Source organism: Aquarana catesbeiana, linkage group LG02, assembly GCF_042186555.1.
Source record: "Aquarana catesbeiana isolate 2022-GZ linkage group LG02, ASM4218655v1, whole genome shotgun sequence".
NCBI classification, from domain to species: Eukaryota; Metazoa; Chordata; class Amphibia; order Anura; family Ranidae; genus Aquarana; species Aquarana catesbeiana.
In genome coordinates this window covers 363,730,531-363,753,025 of record NC_133325.1, presented here as the reverse complement: position 1 = coordinate 363,753,025, position 22,495 = coordinate 363,730,531, and the positions used below count along the sequence as shown (strand labels likewise).

Genomic DNA, 22,495 nt, shown 5'->3' with positions numbered 1-22,495 from the left:
GTGGTTAAAATGTATGACAAAACTTATTTTTTTTAATTTTGTATGGCAAAGGAAAGAGAAAAGATATATGGATTGAAATTCGGACGGTTCAGCACGGTCTAGCCTAATTCCGACCCATGTATGGAAAGGGTGGCTGTACAGAAGTCGATCTACCGATTGGTTTCTGTACAACCGCTTGTGGGACTTTTCCCGCTCGATTGGTGCTGCAGGCTATAGCTTGCAATGCTGATTGGTGTATTCTGATGGTGGGGACGTTTCTCTGCTGTCAGCATACAATAGCTTACCAAGGAGGGAGGATTTCAATATACACATTGAATTTGTGGATGGGGGAATGGATTTGTTTTTTTCGTCAACCCACAAAAAAAAGAAAAAAATGTATGGGCTGCCTTAGAAGAACCTTTGTTAGATTTAAATTGCAATCTGTAGAGATTTACCCTTTCTATTTATCCTGGTCACCATTGTCATAGGACTGAAACTGATGGGATTCAAAATTTTACAGTCATCACCAGAACAAAAAATGAGGATACATTTTAAAATGGTGACAACTGTCTAAAAAAGAAATTCTCCTACTTCCTATTGTGTGTCGGAGCATTGTAATCTGTAATATTATGCTAGAAAAAATGTAAGAACTATAAGGTTCTGATTTACCAAAGGTAATGTTAGGTGAAATTAACCATTGCCCATTGTCAATCGTGAGGAAAAAGTGATATATTGCCATGACTGAATATTTTAAAGTGACACTAAAGGTTCAGGTTTTTTTCTATTTTAAATAACTAACATATCATACGTACCTCCACCGTGCAGCTCGTTTTGCATAGAGTGGCCCCGAACCTCGTCTACTGGGGTCCATTACTGGCTCTCGCGGCTCCTCCCCACATCAGATAACCCCCTAGGAGAAGCGATCTCCCAGGGGGGTTACCTTGTGGGCACGCTCCCGAGTCCAGCATTCGGCGTCCATAGATGCCGAATGCAGGACTCGGCCCCGCCCCCGCGTCATTGGATTTGATTGACAGCAGTGGGAGCCAATGGCTGCGCTGCTATCAATCTATCCAATCAAGAGCCGAGAACCCCAGGCAGAGAGAGACGCGTCCACGTGGGACAAGTTCGAGGGCTCAGGTAAGTAAAACGGGGGGGGGGGGGTGGTCACTGACAGGTGTTTTTTCACCTTAATGTATAGGATGCATTATGGTGGAAAAAACACGAACCTTTACAACCCCTTTAAGTGAGCACATGTTACTTCCCTCTTTATGCTTGAAAATATATGCAGCGTTGTAATCAAACACACTTTGTGTTATGCTTGGCAAATGTGTGATGACCCTTCCATGTAACTGAAATATTACTATACCCAATAAAGCCCTATTATGATATTAGGATTTTTAACAGGGACAAACAAGGAAGTAGATCATGAATAAGAAGTAGGGGGAATTGCTCAATAATGGAGAAGTCAGAATCTGGAGAAGATTTGCATGGCAACCAAGTAGCTTCTGAATTCAATTTGTTCAGCTGTATTAACCTCCCTGGCAGTATGATTATTTCGGCTTTTAGGTGCTGAAAGCGGTACAATTATTTTGCATGGAAATTTGGCGTTTTATATTGCAGGCCTGTAATTCTTAACAATAACACACTTAAATCTGTCCAAACAAGAGTCTAGTAGATATCCCGGGTATGATGAAGTTTGAAACACAAAAACATAAATTATAATATAATAAATAAATATAAATAATTAAAAATAATAATAAAATACATTTCCCCACTATTCACTATCACTCAATTCTGCAAGTGTTCTAATTTACTATCGCTGTTTTCTAGCTGATCTAAAGCCACTTTTGACGTAAAGGGACACTTTTTGGTTGCTATGGACAATCTCAAGTTTCCAGGCAGAAAGAACAGTATATATAATATAAAACTGCATGCAGGGCATGGGCCAAAGCACTGGGGACAAAAAGGATGTGAAAAAATTTCATACAGTACTGTAATCTGTAAGATTACAGTACTGTATGTGTTATGATTTTTACATTTTTTTGAATTTGCCACCAGGCTCCGCCCCCATGCGTCGTGCCGCTCGCAGGGAACGGAGCCTGGCACAGAGAGGCTTTGGAGGAGACAGAGCCCATGGACACTGCGGGGGACATCGCAGGATCCCGGGGACAAGGTAAGTAAAGCCGCACCAGGATCCTGCAATGTAATCCCGAGTGTGGCTCGGGGTTACCGCTAATGGGACTGAAATTTAACCCCGAGCCACACTCAGGATTACCTTCAGGGAGGTTAAATCCAAAACCAAAAATGTAATATATTGCAGTTTACCAATCATTAGATGTGCTGGCTGCATTAGTTTTCTTTTTTTTTCCGGCTTTTTTCCATCTTTTTTTACCTGGTGATCCAGCCAGTAACACACCTCCTTTATTAGAGTGCCTCCACTCTGGAAGAATGAGCGCAGGGCCACCTTTGGACAGCACCTTTGTCAGTCTGGGTGGGGAGGGGAGTGTTAGATGTACTAGCAGATACAAATTGAAGCCAAACTCCAGCAAACACGTTTTTCTTTGTTAAAAAAGTTTTATTGGATTTATATAGCATAACTAAATTCAAAAAATAAACAGGCATAAACAGAGAGGGTGGAACACGGTATAGTATGATCAGGCAGGTAGTATGAGCTTGCATTAAATTATGAGATATTCTTATATCGACACAAATATGGTTATCAGAGTAAGAATACATACAATAATAGCTGGGATACAAGTGAGGTAGAGTTAATAGCTGGGATACAAGTGAGGTAGAGTTAATAGCTGGGATACAAGTGAGGTAGAGTTACCAAGGGGTTTAGCCAGGGAAGAAGAAGCACATATTGTATAGAGAGGGGGAAGCTCCACATACAAAGAGGAAGGAAAGAGGAGAGAGAGGAAAGGGAAAGAAAGGAAGTCCACAGGGATGGTCCGGTCGCCAGCGCAATGTTAAGTGGGGGCAATGAGGTGACAGCTACCATGGCAGAAGGACAGTTTGGTCGAAGACTGGTGGTAAGCAGTGTGTGACCCAGGGTTTCCAAATCCGGTCAAACTTGAGAACCTGTTCTCTTTCAATGTCTTCCATTTTGGCATGTATCATGGAGGAAGTCAGCAAACACTTTTTAAACAGTTGCAGCAACAGGTTTTTTTTTTCCTTTTGGGATAAAGGATTTAAGCACCCCTGTCAGTGTTAAATTGTTTGTCCCAACCATCTAACTGCTACATCTGCAGGACAACTTGTTCTACAGACTTAAAGTGGTTGTACACGCTGTACAACCACTTTTACCTACAGGTAAGCCTATATTAAGGCTTACCTGTAGGTGCTGGAAATATCTCCTAAACCTCCACGGTTTAGGAGATATTTACAATAAAGCCATGCGCTGATGTCTACAGCGCATGCACCGATGTCTACGGCGCATGCGCACTTTAGAAAGGGCAGATCGTACCGTTTCTAAAGAGGAAATGCCGTGACTGGCAGCTCCCGCATGCGCGGGAGTGACGTCACGCGACTCCGGACAGTCACAGAGCCGGAGTTTGCGGCCCCGTAAGGAGAGGGGTAAAGATGGATGCTCGCTGCTATTGGGAGCAGCGGTGACATCGCAGGCTTTGGTTTCAGGTAAGTGACACATAATGGGCTACTATGCATCGCATTATGCTTTACCTTTGCAGGGAAATAAAGAGGAAGTAAAACCCATTAGGGTTTACTTCCTCTTTAATGGCAATAGACTTACTGGCATGATCACCTGTTAAAAAAAAAAGAAACATAATACAACAATCACATCTACGAATTGGTAAGCTGTAATATAATACATATTTGCCTTTGGGTTTAATACTGCTTTGAACTTTGAAAATAAATTATAAAAGAAAAAACCTGACTGGTTGCCATGCACAGCTGCTTCAGATTCTGGCTTCTTCAGTTTTGATAAATTCCCCTAATATATGACATCACTGCATCACTGTATGGGTGCACATAACAATACTCTGTAATGGATTGAATATCTTAGAGCAGGGGTCCCCAACCCCCAGGCCGAGGACTGGTACCGGTCCGTTCCCTGTTTGCAGCCAGGTCGCAAAGGCTGGACTGAAAGAGGTGCGGCGGGTGAGCAGAGAGATTACATCATCTCTCCTCGCCCGTCTAGCATCACAGCTGTTCTGCCTTCCAACTGTCATAGGACGGCAGTATAGCTACTGTGCATGTGCCGCTTTCTGTGCTCTTGAATGCGGGATGCTCCGGATGCAGTACCGCTGGGGAGAGGCTGCAAGAGAATACATGTAAGTGCAGAAAACCTTTACAAATTGGCCTTAAAGTGATAAGCTGCATCTGGTGTTTGTGCTGGCAAACTGCATCTAGTGGCGGGATAGTGGAGGGGACGGTGGAAAGTGAGATGCTCTCGTAGTTCATTGACTCTTACAGCTCTGTCTGTACAGAAGGTATGGGCAGACAGTTGTACTGAGTGTCTGCAAGATCCTGACATGGCATCTGCTGATCATGAGTGTAATGCTCTCAGGAAAAAATAATCAATGCACATTTTTTTAACCTGCAAAAAATGTGCATTTATTTTTTAAATTAAATACATTAATTAAATTTGGCCTTAAAAGGTACCATTTCAGTGTTTGCGGATGTCACCAAGCTATGCAGTGGAATAATGTCCTTGATGTTTTTAACTTACAAGCAGACATCAATGTACTGTTTAATTGGGCATAACAATGTGGCAAATTGGATTTAACGTTCATAAATATAAAATTTTACACTTGGGGGATAAAAACATGCATACATCATATATTCTTGGAGGATATCAACTAGGGTAGTCAATGGTTGAGAAGGATCTGTATGTTCTGGTGGATCATAGACTTAATAATAGCATGCAATACCAAGCTGCAGTTTCTAAAGCTAGCAAAATTCTTTCTTGTATTAAAAGAGGTATAGACTCCAGAGAAAGAGATATCATTTTACCCCTGTACAAATCATTAGTAAGACCTCATCTGGAAAATGCAGTTCAGTTTTGGTCGTCAGTTCACAAAATGAAGTTTATAGAAATAGGGAAAGCATGGAGGAGCATAGCTATGAGGAAAGTTTAGCTGAACAGAATTTATTCTCTTTTGAAAAGAATAAATTAAGATGGAAATGATCATCATGTATAAATTCCGTATTTATCAGCGTATAACACGCACAGGCCTATAACACGCACCTTAGTTTTAAGAGGGAAGTTTCAAGAAAATAGGTACATTTTAAATAAAGAATTTTGAAGCAAAACAAGGGTCAGTACCCATCAATGCAGCCTTATCAGTGCCAATCTGAAGCCTTGCCATTGCCCATTAATGAAGCCTGATCAGTGTCCATCTGCAGCCTCACCATTGCCAATCTGCAGCCTCGCCATTGCCCATTATTGCAGCCTGATCAGTGCCCATCTGCAGCCTTGCCCATCGCTGCAGCCTGATCAGTGCCCATCTGCAGCCTTGCCCATCATTGCAGCCTAATCAGTGCCCATCTGCAGCCTTGCCCATCATTGCAGCCTGATCACTGCCCACCTGCAGCCTTGCCCATCATTGCAGCCTAATCAGTGCCCATCTGCAGCCTTGCCCATCGCTGCAGCTTGATCAGTGCCCATCTGCAGCCTTGCCCATCATTGCAGCCTAATCAGTGCCCATCTGCAGCCTTGCCCATTATTGCAGCCTAATCAGTGCCCATCTGCAGCCTTGCCCATCATTGCAGCCTTATCACTGCCCATCTGCAGCCTTGACAATCATTGCAGCCTAATCAGTGCCCATCTGCAGCCTTACCATTGCCAGAATAGACAGAGCCAGATCTCCTGTGTACTCAACTCGGCTCGCAGTCACTCCCATTCCCGCCCCCTGGCCCGGCTCCTATGATGGACATAACACCGGGCCAATGCCAGGACATCAGTGCTAGAAGCTGTCCAGGGGGCAGGACTGCAAGCCGAGCCGAGAACACAGGAGATCCGGCTTTATCTATTTCGGCGGTGCTCGTTCCCTCCTTCCCCTCCGAGGCAGCCCTGTATCAGCCTAGCGACCAATTCAATGTGGTAAATAACCGCATTTAATAATTTTTAGTAATGCAGTGCAAAGCCATGGATCAAATCAGAAATCAAGTTTTCTGAAATCTTACTACAATGCAAAGAAACCTGAGTGGATGCCATGAGGTATTGCCTTCACTACAGGGTTTTCTTGCACATGTGTGAAGTGATCAAGACATGTACATGATTTCAATATTCAAGATGAGTTAAATAAATCATTTGAACTGCTCTTAACAGCTCATATAGTGAATAAAAAGCTTCAATTTGTTCCTTGTCACACTGAATTTCTAGAAAGCAGTGCAATGCAATTCCACATAGTTAAAGCCACAAAAGATATTGATTATCATACATTTTCCAGAAGAATCTGAGCTTTTATAATGAAAAATGTTGGCAACACTGCTATCATGTGAGGGTAGAATTGTTGCTTTTGGCTTAAAAAGTAGTAGAAATTCTTTTGTCATTTGTAGAATAATTTTTCTCACATTTTAGAGGGAGTACTTTAATTGGCAGCAAAATGAGCCATCTGTGCTAAGAAGAACAAAGACAGCATGCTAATATGGAATACTCTCTATAATCATATCACTGCCTCGGGATTTTTCTTGTCTTGTAATACCTTGTGCACATTACACTGATGCTTTGAAAATAATTATGTTTTTTGGTTTACAGTGCTTCTGCAAGGAATATTGATATTGGCTCCTCAACCAGCAAATAAGTCTAAACAGATAATGTTGCCCATTCGTTGGTATATCTTTCCTTAATACAGTGACAAATCTGACATTTTGTCCTTGACTTGTTCAGTGCAATAACAGAGGTTTTCCATCATGCTGGCAGATTACTATTAATACATATTTTAAGCACTTGAAAATACTTGTAATGAACCCTATACATAAGGCCTATTCACACCAATGGGCATATGTTATTCTCTGTTACAATGCATCGCACTGTTTATCTTATTTTTACCTTTTACTATTTGTCACAAAATTACATTTCATTGAATTTTAGGCACCACGACGCATTGCGATGAACGTAGAACATCGCAACATGCTGCGCTGCATAAAAATGAATCCTGTCCTACTTTTTTCAGCACACACAATGCAAGCAAAATTGTGTAAACTAAAACAATATTGCCTAGTCTATGCATTGGGAATGCATTGGGCAATGCATATAAAGAGAATGGGCCTTTTAAACCTTGTTTGCACACTGTTCTGTACTAGTGTGGAGGAACACAGGTATATTCAGGTCATTGACTTATGTGCTAAGTGCAGTAACTCTTAGCAGCCCTAGATAATATTTCTTTGACCAACACTAAGCATCTGCAATCTTAAATTTAATTATTTTTATTGGTACTTGAATATCTTGCATATCTCTGCTTTTTGCATAATCTCATCAAGCACATGTCTCTGGGTGTAAAAAGAGCCATGATTATATAATCATACATTAGGAAATGTGTTCAGTCCAGCAGCATATAGCAACACATTACATTTCACTATTATAAAATAAGTCTAATGATAAATATGACTTCTGTGTCTTTAATCCAGCTGAACACATTGAGAAACACATACATATAACATACCTTGGCAATCCTACAGAATGTCTGTACAACACTCGCTTCACAAAGGAAGAGATCTCCATGTCCTGTCCTTTGTTCATCTCTTTCTCCTTGTGGATGAAGTATTTGTTTATGTCTGAGAAACTGCAAGCAGGGCTCTAAAATAAGATCAAAGTCATTTAAATACAGTGTAAGTATCAAACATTCAGTGATTTAGCACTTTGGTATAACTAATGCCCTGTACATATGACCGGTTTTGCCATCGGAATAAACTCCGAAGGTTTCTCCAATGGAATTCCGACGGAATTCCATTCAAGCAGTCTTGCCTACCCACGGTCAAACCAAAGTCCGACCAAACTCCGACCGTCAAAAACACGGTGACGTACAACACGTATGACGGGACTAGAAAAAGGAAGTTCAATAGCTAATAGCCAATAGCTTCCGTCTCGTACTTGCTTCAGAGCATGCGGCATACAGACGAGCGATTTACCCAATAGGAATTGGTTCCGTCGGAAATATTTAGAACATGTTCTGTTTCTAGGTCCGTCAGAATTTTCTAAAAAAAAAAGTCAGATGAGGCATACACACGATCAGAATATACGATAAAAAGCTTCCATCTGACTTTTTCTGTCGGACATTCCGCTCGTGTGTATGCGGCATCAGAGTTCAGTTAGGTTAGGTTCACTCATATACTAAATGCTCGTCAGGCAGAGGACCTCTGGAAGCAATGTTAGTGAATGGAATCACCCAATTGCCCATGTGTTGCATCCAGGCCTAACAAATATAAGTACTAAGGCACTCAGCTATTGCTTGAAATGCACGCTGACCACTCTCAGCATCTTAAGTTGACCATGCATTTTGCAATCTGTTTAAACATTCTCCATTAGGTCATCTAACAATTGTAAAGTACAAGGACCTCTTTGACTGGATATACATTGATTGGACTATTTAAGTAAGACCACATATATTATAGTTGTAGAAAACCTAAAATATATTGTATAGAAATTGTTCACGACCAGCTCAAGACCCTAAACTAGTAACCAGCAACTAAAATGTTCCTTTTGGATGGACTAGCTTGTTAACTATTCTGGCTTATGGGGTAGAAAAAATGGCACATGTTACCTTTTTTCTTGTGTTAGCAAAACAGCAAGTCTATGTAGAAACAACAGTGCTTGTTGTTTATAGGGTTTTTGTAGGCCCCTTCCAAGAACATCTACAGTATCTTTGCTATTGATGGATAAGCAACTTGCCATTGCTGATCTTGTTTTTTTTTATCCTGTTACACCCATATTCCTCAAACAGACCAAATTTCAGAAATTTGCATGAATGCAGCCCATTTAATTCACTAGTTGCATACTTCCATTTGCTACTAAGCAAATAAACCACTCTACAGCTAATTACCACCAAGCAGTTGCAGTAAGTAAATAGTGCAGCAAGATGAAAACTGTTTAATCCTTACAGCTAAAATCTTCATTTATCTAAATTATAGAGATTGCAGCTGAAGGAGTGAAAATCCAGAGAAGTGATTGAGAGAGAAGTAGGGTTAATAGCTGTAAACACCATCAGAGAGACCCCGCTACTGGATTTCCCCCTAATGATCTGCCAGACAGTGAGTATTTAGACTGAAGCCAGTGAGTATTTGGACTGCTAGCATTCATTCATGATTGAAATGTAACTCTTGCATCAATTTAGCCCTAAAGCTTAATTGTGAACAAACTCCCAATTACCTGCCTGAAATACTATACATATATGCAGAGTGTTTTTCCAAAAGATTTAGGATTAGAGTTGGGCCAAACACCCCCCCCCCCCAGTTTGGTTTGCGCCAGAACTCCCGAACATTGCAAGAGTTCGGACCCGAACCCTGAACCCCATTGAAGTCTATGGGACCAGAAACTTGAAAAATCAAAAGTCCTTGTTTTGAAGGTTTATATGCAAGTTAATGGCCATAAAAAGGGTATGGGGGCCCGGGTTCTGCCCTGGGGGGATGTGCATCAATGCAACTTTTTTTTTAAAAAAAGATTGTTTTTAAAGAAGCAGTGATTTTCATGATGCTTAAAGTGAAACAATAATGAAATTAAAAATTCCTTTAAATATAGTGCCTGGGGTCCCCTTAGTCTGCTTGTAAAGTGGCGCATGTGTACCGTATATAGAGCCTGCTGCAGCAAAACTGACATATGCTGTGTAAAAAAAAAAAAAGACATTGAATCCGGTGTTGGCCCTCCTCCCTCTAATGGCTGCTCCCTTAATTAGGAATATTGTTTACATGCCCCTGCTGAGATATTTAGCTATATCTAATATACTTTCTTACTGCTGATTGAACCTTCTCATGCTACTGTGACTTGCATAATTTTGCATTCCAATTTAAGATAGAGAGACATATTTCCTTCTCTGTCTCATCTTTGAACGTTGGCCGTGTCCTGAGGAAGCCTAATGGTGAAACGCGTAGACATACAAGGGCTCACTGCACAATAATCATAGATGCTATATGTTACAATTGTCATTGTTTTTTTGATATTGTATTTTTCAATAAATTTATATTTTTTATACTGCTATATCTTCTCCACTGGTTCTTAGCCTAAAAAGTCCGCCTCCCTGGTAATACTAAGTACTACCTTATTTTGTATCCTCAATGATTTATGGACGTGGCTTATTTTTGGTGCACTTTCCTCTTTTTTTGTGTCAACACTGCAAAAGGTTCACATCGGAAGGAACCTTTCATAGTGTGGGGTGGGACTATGAGCACTATAAGTTTCATCACTTTGTCCATTCAGGGCTCTGACAGTGCTGCACTGACAGTGAATGCACTGTGCAGCGTGCAGTGCGCTGTGGGGCACTCGGTGGGCGAACATCCTGCCGAGCATCCCGCAAATTCGGGTGTTCACCGAATGGTCGAACAGGCGATGTTCAGGCTGAACTTTTGCTCGGTCCGAACCAATCACTATTTGTGATTCTATTCTGCTTTGTGTTGCAGACATCCCTGGCAGACAGCCTAGTTAATTCCTGGATCTCTCTACAGACTACAGCAGTTAGGAAGTACAACCAATTCTGTAAGTGCACAATGAAGGAACAGTAGTACACCATTGAGGTCACCCATGTGTTCTTCCCTCTTGTAAGCATGGTTGTGCACAGGTATTTAGGGGGTACAATTTAATGTATTTCTGCTGTTGTATTAATTGCGCTATGTAGTTAGTTCAGGCTGCCCAGGATGAGAAAGGGTTAACTGTGTCTCAGATCTCTACCGGGTTTTGTTGGGTCCTGCCCCCAGTTGTAAGCCATATAAATAATACGGGAGGGCTCGGGGTCTGGGTTGTCTTCCACCTGGAATTACAGAGGAAGGTCAGCTGCACTATGAAGTCCTGCTGGAGCACATGGCCCCTTTCTGGGCTGCCCTGCTAGGATTCTCCCTGGAACCAGGACTCTGCCAGTAATGGACTTAAGCTAAATGGACTTTGCATTGGGCAGGGTATGGGCAGCCTGCATTAGACTGTTTAATGCCGGATCTAAAGTTTCCACAAAGGGGTGCATGAAGATACATGGCGTATCTAAAGTACTGGGCTTGTAAGCAGAAGTATAGGTTTTGTGGTTTTTTTTGCCCATTTATACTTACCTAGGTGAATGCAGCATCTTTCCGATGATGCATCTGTCCCCCACTGGTACACTGAGAAACGAGTGATCGAACATTGCCAATGGCTCGTTTCTCACAGATCCCTGAGCAGAGAGCTGTAGAATGTCAATCAGCAGCTCTCCACTCTTCTCCTCCATGCTCACTGGAGCACTGAGCTGTGGAGGGGCGGGAAGCGGCGTCTCAGTCACTCAGCGGCTTACTGAGAGGCTGAGACAGGCATCAGTCCAGTGACATCAGCAGAGAGTGGACAGCAGACTGCTCTCTGCTGAAAATGGGTCAAAGGAGTGCAAATCGAATTGAACTCCTGTGACCCATAGGAGAAGTCCAGCCAAACGAGCTCAGGCTGGACCTCTCCTTTAACTTTGTTAACGACGAGTAACCATTAACTGGTGGGAATGTAATAGCAGCCAGACAGCGGAGAGTGATACCGGGCGACAGGTACTCTGGTAGCGAGGGAATCAGTGCTCTGACTACTCTCTGGCAGTCGGTGCCCAAAAGCAATCGGGACTGAATCTGCAGCACGGAGACCCGATGGACCTAGCCGCAGGTACGGAAGAGCTAATGGAGTTATTTAAGTGCATGCATGATGTCTGTGCTTAGTGCACGTCAGGACCCCATCCTGCCACTGGGAGTGAGGTGGCAAAGGATAGCTGGACTGTTGGAGCAGGACACAAGCTCAGTGTTGTCCCCCTAAAAATGCTACATTCTGGAAGACAAGGTGTGCAGTGATATGGGACAGAGTGTTTCACAGTATGAATCAGAAAGGAGAAAAATTGTGGGACTTTAAATGAGGCAATGATCTTGTAGAATCATATGCCTCCACCCCTATCTATATAAAAAAGGAGAGGAGGGTGGAACTTTGAATGAAGCACATGGCCACAAATAATTTGAACAATAATTTATATTAATGTATATTGGTATCAAATGCAAATAATAATGCATATTAAAGGTAAATGTCTCAATAAATTCATATATATATAAATACATACATTGCTAAAAGCCCATGTAAGGAGTTGCAACCCATTGCATTGTCTATACCCTATTACATATTGTAAAAGCCAGACTTGCATATTAACAAAAAATTCATGTAAATCCTATAACAGTGGAATCTGCATGTTGTTATGCAGCTGCACAAGGCGTACAGCTCACTCCTAAACTGGGGTTCTGTCCTGATGTTGAGTTCACATGAATGCAGCCCCACCTGTTTCCGGGCATTGGTGAGTGCATACAAGAGAAAGGTACCCCTTTGTGCTGGGTGAGTAGGCCCTGCCCAGATGTTCTCATGCTTGACTGACAGCACTCTGCAAAGTAGTAGAGCCATAACGTCCTAATAGTGCTGACCTCACTTTGCCAGTCTGATAGCTGCTGTGCAGAAGATTACAGGTGCCTTGATATCTAAAGAGATTCAGACAGTTGCTATAATTTTACCCAAAAATATATAAATTCAAGCACAGAATTAAATGATGTTCTTTATTTTTCCTAGAGTTCAACATTAAACTTCCTTACAGTGCGCTATCATCATTAAAACTAGAATCTAGAGGTCTGACTGAACCTGCAGTTTGAGGTATGACTACATTACCGTTATACTTCTCAACAGTGATGGCTCTATTGAGAATACTTTCACGTAGGTCTAGGTGCCTTCTTTATAATTCTCACTGATCCACCACCATAATGAAATGGATGCTATCCTTTCTGCAGTTATGTTCGGTAAAACTACATTTTGCCTTTTCCTTTTTACCAATAAGAAGTACACAAACTTTAATCAACTACCAAATTCAAAAATGAAAATCTTATTTGCTATAAATCAAATCCACACTATTTCATCAAAAGCCTTGCAGTGGGTGAAGATCAGGCTGTCAGTGTGATGTACTGCACACAACGAGCACTGTAATATAAGCTAAATTGCCTGAGTCATGAGCAATAATATTGTAATACTACAGAAAATTGGAAATCAATTCCTGTCATTGCAGCATATAACTCCTTTATCAGAGTTTCATTTCACCCATGTAATGCAGCTGAAAGAGGTTTCAGCTGGCATTCATACCAATTTCATTCAATAAACGGAAATCATGTTTTAGTTATGGAACAGAGGCATGCAGTTAAGAACACCAATGCATAACTAGTGACTGCCTGCGGACCTTATGACTTATCACTGAGGTGTTCCTAGCCTGCTCTACCTATGGCAAACATAAAACCTGAGTATACCATACTTTAAATAGCAATTTTTATCTTACTGACAAATTCTGAGTCTGTGCTCTATTTAGACATCTAAATGGTGATGTTATCTTGTTCACACTATACCTTGAGTTTTATGATTATTTTAGTAAAACCACAGCTAGAAAGAGAAACCCGGTGAAAATAAATGGGTGGGGGGTGGGGGGGGCTGCATGATTGGGGGGAGAAACAGTCCCCAGGAAGAGTTAAACGTTAGAAAACTCCAGGTCTTACTTGACTGGAAACCAAGGGTTAGGTGGCAGGGAGGAACCGCAGACATAGGACATGCAGGGGCAGCTGGAAGTTCTCTCTGGAAAATCTACAAGAGAAAAAGGTTGTTCCACCTTCCCTACCTCGTTTAATGTTTTTCATTAAACGCATTTTATAGGTGTCTGTCATGGCAGATTGGGGGGTTACCAGGTCTTTGGGGGTCTATGAAATGGTGAAATGGTTACAAATCAGGGTGCCCATCTGGTGGTATGGAGCTCCCCCCATTAGTGTCAGTTGTTTAACAGGGCTTAGTCCTTTGGAAAATTGTTAATAGTAAATTCTAGAGCTATCCATGAGCCAGTGGTGTGCCGCTGTGGACAAAGCCTTTAGGCTATCAGACATCAAAGTCTTGTAACCAACAGACGTTATGTTATACTGTATATTGGTTGCTAGTTTGGGTTATTATTAACTAGAACTGTCTTGTGGTTAAAGGCATCGTAAACTTCCTACCTGCACCTTATGTTTTCCCCTGCATACCATATGCATTGATTATGTAGTAGATCATGTAATTTGTTGCCCTGTATGCACAGCCTATAGTAGAGTCAATGTTCCCATTGCTACATCAGAAATTTCTGTCTGTGTAGAAACATAAGGTATGTGGCATGGCACAGCATAGGTTAATGCATGACCTCTGTCTGTAGTCTGAAAACTAACATTTCCTGTAAAGAAACTATATATCCCATAATCCTCTCTCAGTCTAGTGCTGGTACAGGTGAGCACTACACAGGACCTGTAATTAGAAACAACTACAAGCAGGCAGCACATTCACACACAGAGAGCTCATCATGCAGCTAGTAGATTTGTTTTAAGATACATTAGCACATCCCATTTGTGGTGGCAAGGTATGCATTAGATGCTGTGTGACCCGGACCAGGAAGTTCTCTATCCCTTTGGTGAATGGGGACAGGCTAGCTGTAGCAAACCATGGACTTACAAGAATTACGAGCTGCAGCCACAACATGTGAGCCCATCATTACAAGGTAAGGCAAACAACACAGAGAACATAACTACACTAATACCTAGTTAAAACAACAAAAACTATTTACAATGCCTTTAAATAAAGGGCCACCGTTTCAACAAAACAGTGGAATTTTGTTCGAAGCGCGTTGTGGCCCAAACTTGTCTTGCATACACACTTTATATAAGAAGTGTCAGAAGAAGAGAAGCGTCACACAGCGGGAGCCTCCCATGGATGCGGAGCGGCCCAAGAACGAAGCGGGGAAGAAGACTCTGCAGAGCAAGATAACACCAGAGCAAGAAGCAGAGGATCGGAGGAAGAACCAGAGGAAGAAGAAGATGGAGGAAGAAACTGAAGGAAGAAGGAAGGAAGAAGGAAGAAGACCCAAAGAAGATGAAAAGAAGAAGACTTTAAATAAAGGGTCAAAAACTGTCTCTTGTCATTTTTAACATTTTTGACACTTTTTTTGTGAAATGGTAGGGGTACTTTTGTACCCCATTACCATTTCACACAGGGGGGCGGGATCTGGGGGTCCCCTTGTTAAAGGGGGCTTCCAGATTCCGATAAGCCCCCCGCCCACAGACCCCCACAACCACCGGCCAAGGGTTGTGGGGATGAGGCCCTTGTCCTCATCAACATGGGGACAAGGTGCTTTGGGGGCTACCTCAAAGCACCCTACCAATGTTGAGGGCATGTGGTCTGGTACAGTTCAGGAGGGGGGGCGCTCTCTCGTCCCCCCCTTTTTTTCCTGCGACCTGCCAGGTTGCGTGCTCGGATAAGGGTCTGGTATGGATTTTTGGGGGGACCCCCACGCCATTTTTTTTTCAATTTTGGCACGGGGTTCCCCTTAATATCCATACCAGACCTGAAGGGTCTGGTATGGATTTTGAGGGGGACCCCCACGCCATTTTTTTTTTTTTATTTTGGCGTGCGGTTCCCCTTAATATTTAGGGGGACCCACACGACATTTTTTTTTTTTTGGTTCAGGGTCCCCCTGTGGGGAAATCCCATGCCATTTTTATCAATTAACTTTTATGTGTATTGTCGGACCGACAATTCATTAATAGCTGCGAGTCGTTTTAAATTACTTTTTTTCCTTTGAAATGTCATTTTGCTGTCAGACTGTTCTAAACACGGGAAACATGCGCCCCTTTACAGGCATACTATAGACACCCCCAGGTACGAAATTTAAAGGTATATTACACTTTTATTGTTTCACTTTAAGCATTATTAAAATCACTGCTCCCGAAAAAATTGCCATTTTTAAAACTTCTTTTTGCATTGATACATGTCCCCTGAGGCAGAACCCAGGTCCCCAAACACTTTTTATGACAATACCATGCATATAAGCCTTTAAAATTAGCACTTTCGAATTTGCCGCGAACACCCCAAATTGTTCGCTGTTCGGCGAACTGGCGAACAGCCGATGTTCAAGTCGAACGTAGATTCGACTCAAACTCAAAGCTCATCCCTATTGCTCGGACATTTGTAACTGAATGGTATGTGAAAATGGGAAAAAGTTGAGTGAATCTTGGATGAAAACATTGAAAATACACCCCAAAGATTAGAACAAGTACTTTTTCCCTCAGGATGGCAGCGATTTTGTATGTCACATTGCACACAGGTTTATAATTACCGTATTCAGGTATGTTACTACATGTGAATTACACGCAATGAAAAAACGTATCATAATTAATCACCTCCATAGATTGAAACAAGAAAAATATAAATAGCTCTATGACTAAGTTTCTGATTTTCTGCTTTATACTACTTTGTTGATTATACATCTTTGATCACATGAATATAGGGTGTTCCCCAGCAAATATTAATGACACAGATACGCTTCCTTTTTTTCTGCTCTGAGAAGGATTAGCCAGGGCAGTACCTATTAATTGGCCTTAATTACGTAATACGTTTTTATATAAAAAGCACTCGAGGGTTGAATGATTTTTACCACTTAGGATCAGATTATGAAGTGTTTAAACTTATGGAGATGCTGAATATCTATGAGAAGGAAACCTTTGAACATGTAAATCCTCTTATGTAAAATTATACTGGGTTTTATTCCTTATCTTTTCTCAAATGAGGACTTCAGACTAGAAGTATGTCATTATCATGCCTCATCACCTCAGAATCCTAATGAGGGATATCTTCACAAACTACGCTCAGCTTTTTTTATTATCTTGCAATAAACATGACAGAGATATGTGTACTGTGTTTGTATGTTACTTGTTGGGAAACCTATAATGAAGGAAATATGGGGCCTGCCATTTGTGACCCCCTTCTAAGAAAATCAGTTGCTTGGTTAGTGCAAAAATAGTACTTCCTGGGATAATGACTGAGAAAAAAATGTAGATTAGGAATGTCATAATAACTAATGCTTTGCATATTTATCCCAGGCCAATGACTTTTAAAGTACTAAAGCAACTGGAGCATCAAAGCCAGGCAACTAACATTTTCAGAAGTTCATCTTTTTCATCAAACAGTATCTTTGCTGCAAAAAATATCCCTCTTTAACCACAGCCCCTGGAGGTTTACCCGCCTTCATGACCGAGCCATTTTTAGCGATACGCCACTGTGTTACATTAACCCCTTCAGCCCCGGAAGGATTTACCCCCTTCCTGACCAGAGCACTTTTTACAATTTGGCACTGCGTCGCTTTAACTGCTAGTTGCACGGTCATGCAATGCTGTAGCCAAACGAAATGTGCGTCCTTTTCTTCCCACAAATAGAGCTTTCTTTTGATGGTATTTGATCACCTCGGCGGTTTTTATTTTTTGTGCTACAAATGGAAAAAGACAGAAACTTTTGAAAAAAATTATATTTTCTACATTTTGTTTTAAAAAAAAATCCAATAAACTCAATTTTAGTCATACATTTAGGCCAAAATGTATTCGGCCACATGTCTTTGATAAAAAAAATGTCAATAAGCGTATATTTATTGGTTTGCGCAAAAGTTATAGCGTCTACAAACTAGGGTACATTTTCTGGAATTTACACAGCTTTTAGTTTATGACTGTCTATGTCATTTCTTGAGGTGCTAAAATGGCAGGGCAGTACAAAACCCCCCCAAATGACCCCATTTTGGAAAGTAGACACCCCAAGGAAATTGCTGAGAGGCATGTTGAGCCCATTGAATATAAATTTTTTTTGTCCCAAGTGATTGAATAATGACAAAAAAAGATTTACAAAAAGTTGTCTCTAAATGATATATTTCTCACACAGGCCATGGGCATATGTGGAATTGCACCCCACAATACATTTAGCTGCTTCTCCTGAGTATGGGGATACCACATGTGTGGGACTTTTTGGGAGCCTAGCTGCGTACGGGGCCCCGAAAACCAAGCACCGCCTTCAGGATTCCTAAGGGCGTAAAGTTTTGATTTTACTCCTCACTACCTATCACAGTTTTGAAGGCCATAAAATGCCAAGATGGCACAACCCCCCCCAAATGACCCAATTTTGGAAAGTAGACACCCCAAGCTATTTTCTGAGAGGCATGTTGAGTCCATGGAATATTTTATATTTTGACACAAGTTGTGGGAAAATTACAAATTTTTTTTTTTTGCACAAAGTTGTCACTAAATGATATATTGCTCGAACATGCCATGGGCATATGTGGAATTACACCCCAAAATACATTCTGCTGCTTCTCCTGAGTACAGGGATACCACATGTGTGGGACTTTTTGGGAGCCTAGCCGCGTACGGGGCCCCGAAACCAAGCACCGCCTTCAGGATTTCTAATGGCGTAAATTTTTGATTTCACTCCTCACTACCTATCACAGTTTTGAAGGGCATAAAATGCCAAGATGGCACAACCCCCCCCCCCCCCCAAATGACCCCATTTTGGAAAGTAGACGCCCCAAGCTATTTGCTGAGAGGCATGTTGAGTCCATGGAATATTTCATATTTTGCCACAAGTTGCAGGAAAATGACAAACTTTTTTTTTTTGCACAAAGTTGTCACTAAATGATATATTGCTCACACAGGCCATGGAAATATGTGGAATTGCACCCCAAAATACATTCTGCTGATTCTCTTGAGTACGGGAATTCCACATGTGTGGGACTTTTTGGGAGCCTAGCCGTGTACGGGGCCCCGAAAACCAAGCACCGCCTTCAGGATTTCTAAGGGCGTAAAGTTTTGATTTCACTCCTCACTACCTATCACAGTTTTGAAGGCCATACAATGCCCAGATGGCACAACCCCCCCCCCCCCAAATGACCTAATTTTGGAAAGTAGACACCCCAAGCTATTTGCTGAGAGGCATGTTGAGTCCATGGAATATTTTATATTTTGACACAAGTTGCGGGAAAATGACAAACTTTTTTTTTTTTGCACAAAGTTGTCACTAAATGATATATTGCTCGAACATGCCATGGGCATATGTGGAATTACACCCCAAAATACATTCTGCTGCTTCTCCTGAGTACGGGGATACATGTGTGGCACTTTTTGGGAGCCTAGCTGCATACGGGGCCCCGAAAACCAATCACCACCTTCAGGATTTCTAAGGGCATACATTTTTGATTCACTCCTCACTACCTATCACAGTTTCGAAGGCCTTAAAATGCCAAGATATCACACCCCCCCAAATGACCCCATTTTGGAAAGTAGACACCCCAAGCTATTTGCTGAGAGGCATGGTGAGTATTTTTCAGCTCTCATTTGTTTTTGAAAATGAAGAAAGACAAGAAATTTTTTTTTTTTCTTTTTTCAATTTTCAAAACTTTGTGACAAAAAGTGAGGTCTGCAAAATACTCACTATACATCTCAGCAAATAGCTTGGGGAGTCTACTTTCCAAAATAGGGTAATTTGGGGGGGTTTGTGCCACCTGGGCATTCCATGGCCTCCGAAACTGTGATAGGCAGTGAGGAGTGAAATCATAAATTTACGCCCTTAGAAAGCCTGAAGGCGGTGCTTGGTTTTCAGGGTCCCGTACGCGGCTAGGCTCCCAAAAAGTCTCACACATGTGGTATCCCCATACTCAGGAAAAGCAACAGAATGTATTTTGGGGTGTAATTTCACATATTCCCATGGCATGTTTGAGCAATATATCATTTAGTGACAACTTTGTGCAAAAAAAAAAAATGTGTCTCTTTCCCGCAACTTGTGTCACAATATAAAATATTCCATGGACTCAACATGCCTCTCAGCAAATAGCTTGGGGTGTCTACTTTCCAAAATGGGGTCATTTGGGGGGGGGTTTGAACTGTCCTGGCATTTTATGCACAACATTTAGAAGCGTATGTCACACATCACCCACTCTTCTAACCACTTGAAGACAAAGCCCTTTCTGACACTTTTTGTTTACATGAAAAAAATTTTTTTTTTTTCCAAGAAAATTACTTTAAACCCCCAAACATTATATATTTTTATAAAGCAAATGCCCTACAGATTAGGTGGGTGTTTCATTTTTTTTTTCACACAGTATTTGCGCAGCGATTTTTCAAATGCATTTTTTTGGGAAAAAACACACTTTTTTAAATTTTAATGCACTAAAAAAACACTATATTGCCCAAATGTTTGATGAAATAAAAAAGATGATCTTAGGCTGAGTACATGGATACCAAGCATGACATGCTTTAAAATTGCGCACAAACATGCAGTGGGGACAAACTAAATACATTTTAAAAGCCTTTAAAAGCCTTTACAGGTTACCACTTTAGATTTACAGAGGAGGTCTACTGCTAAAATTACTGCCCTCGATCTGACCTTCACGGTGATACCTCACATGCATGGTGCAATTGCTGTTTACATTTGAAGCCAGGCCAACACTTGCGTTCGCCTTTGCGCGAGAGCGGGGGGGGACAGGGGTGCTTTTTTTTTTTTTTCTTTATTATTTTTTTGCTTTTTTATCTTATTTTTAAACTGCTCCTTTCATTATTTTTTTTTATCATTTTTATTGTTATCTCAGGGAATGTAAATATCCCCTATGATAGTAATAGGTAGTGACAGGTATTCTTTTTTGAAAAAATTGGGGTCTATTAGACCCTAGATCTCCCCTCTGCCCTCAAAGAATCTGACCACACCAAGATCGGTGTGATAAAATGCTTTTATAAAACACAGTAAACCGTAAAGTATAAAAAAATTGCATACCTATAAAGCAAACATGATAAAAACATAATAACAATAACACATTGCAGAATAGAATACAGTAAAAAAGAGCAGAACAATAGAGAGAATAGAGAGAGAACAATAAAACGACAACTATTTTTTTTTTTTTTATATTTTTTTTGTGGGTTTTTTTTTTTGTTTTTTTTTACTTTTTTTGTTTTTTTTGTTTTTTACACTTTTTTTTGTAACTTTTATAACTGTAACCGTTTCCAGGTTCGGGTCTCTCAAAATGCGATGGCATCTTGGGAGACCCTGTGAAAGTGTATCCTAGTCTGTGCAGTGCTGTACCCTACGCTAAAACTCAACTAGTGTATGGTAGCGTTCAAAACATTCACCAATGCAAAGACCAGGCTTGTCAGGACAGGAGGGACAATAATACCGGGTGTCACGCCTATATCCGCGCTTTCTGCAGACACGACATTTTCTTTGGGGGACTCGTTGGGTAGGGATACTCGGGAGGACATAAAGAAAATGCCTCTCATGCAGCCAGCTTACTGCATTTGGTTGGGGAAGGTGAGGTGGAGCACCGTCTGGAAACAGAAGGACTCTGACGCTTTCTTCCTGGAATTTAAGGAAGGATCCAGTCCGTCCTGAAGCTCTGTATAGCACATGAACGTGCAGCAAAGCCAATTGAAATAAGTATACAGACATTTTTTTATACCAGCGTCTGGCCTACCGGCAATTAGGTACGGCGCCAACAACTGGTCGTTGAGGTCCACCCCTCCCATATTGAGGTTATATTGGTGGACACAGAGGGGTTTCTCCACAACACCAGTCGCCGTAGTAATTTGGACCGTCGTGTCTGCATGAAGGGAGGTAAGAGCGAAAACATTATTATCCCTCCACTTCATAGGGAGCAAATTATTACACTGCAAGCAGGCTCTCTCCCCCAGCCTAAGACGGGAATCTACAAGCTGCTGGGGAAAGCCCTGGCGATTAGGTCGCACGGTGCCACATGCTCCAATCTGATGATCAAAAAGGTGACTAAAAAGTGGCACGCTCATGTAATAATTGTCCACACATAAGTGGTACCCCTTTTCAAATAAGGGTGACACCAAGTTCCACACAATCTTGCCAGCGCTTCCTATGTAGTCAGGGCAGTTTGTCGGCTCTACGTGACTATCTTTGCCCTCGTAAACCATAAAACTACATGTATAGCCTGTGGCCCTGTCACAGAGCTTATACACCTTGACCCCGTATCTGGCACGGTTGCTGGGAAGGTACTGTTTGAATGACAGGCAGCCAGAAAACGTAATCAGGGACTCATCAACGCAGACAACTTGATGGGGAGTAAACAAGTCTGCAAAACGTTGGTTGAAGTGGTTTACGAGGGGCCGAATTTTGTAGAGCCTATCGTATTCAGGGTCTCCACGAGGAAGACAGAGTTCATTGTTGTTGAAGTGCATGAACCGCAAAATCTGCTCGTATCATGCCCTGGTCATGGAGGCAGAGAACAAGGGCATATGGTGAATTGGGTCAGTGGACCAATATGACCGCAACTCACTCTTTTTAGTTATGCCCATGTTGAGGGAAAGGTCCAGAAAGATCTTAAATTCGGAAACCGTAATTGGTTTTCATTTTCTGGCAAGGGAGGACTGGGGAATAGTGGTCATGTGTTGACCAGCGTACAAATTGCTTTGGTCCACAATAGATCTATAGAGATCTTCGGTGAAAAACAGCGAATAAAAATCAAGTGGCGTAAAATCAACTGTTTCCACATGCATG

At 41.6% G+C, this 22,495-nt stretch overlaps 1 protein-coding gene across 1 annotated transcript in view; it reads right to left on the bottom strand.

Annotated features, from left to right (window-relative positions):
- Nucleotides 1-22,495, bottom strand: part of LOC141128042 (uncharacterized) — a 728,240-nt gene that overhangs the window by 423,558 nt on the left and 282,187 nt on the right. The window contains 1 exon segment of the mRNA XM_073615085.1: nucleotides 7,608-7,741. Within this exon segment, the coding sequence (XP_073471186.1) occupies nucleotides 7,608-7,741 (134 nt within the window).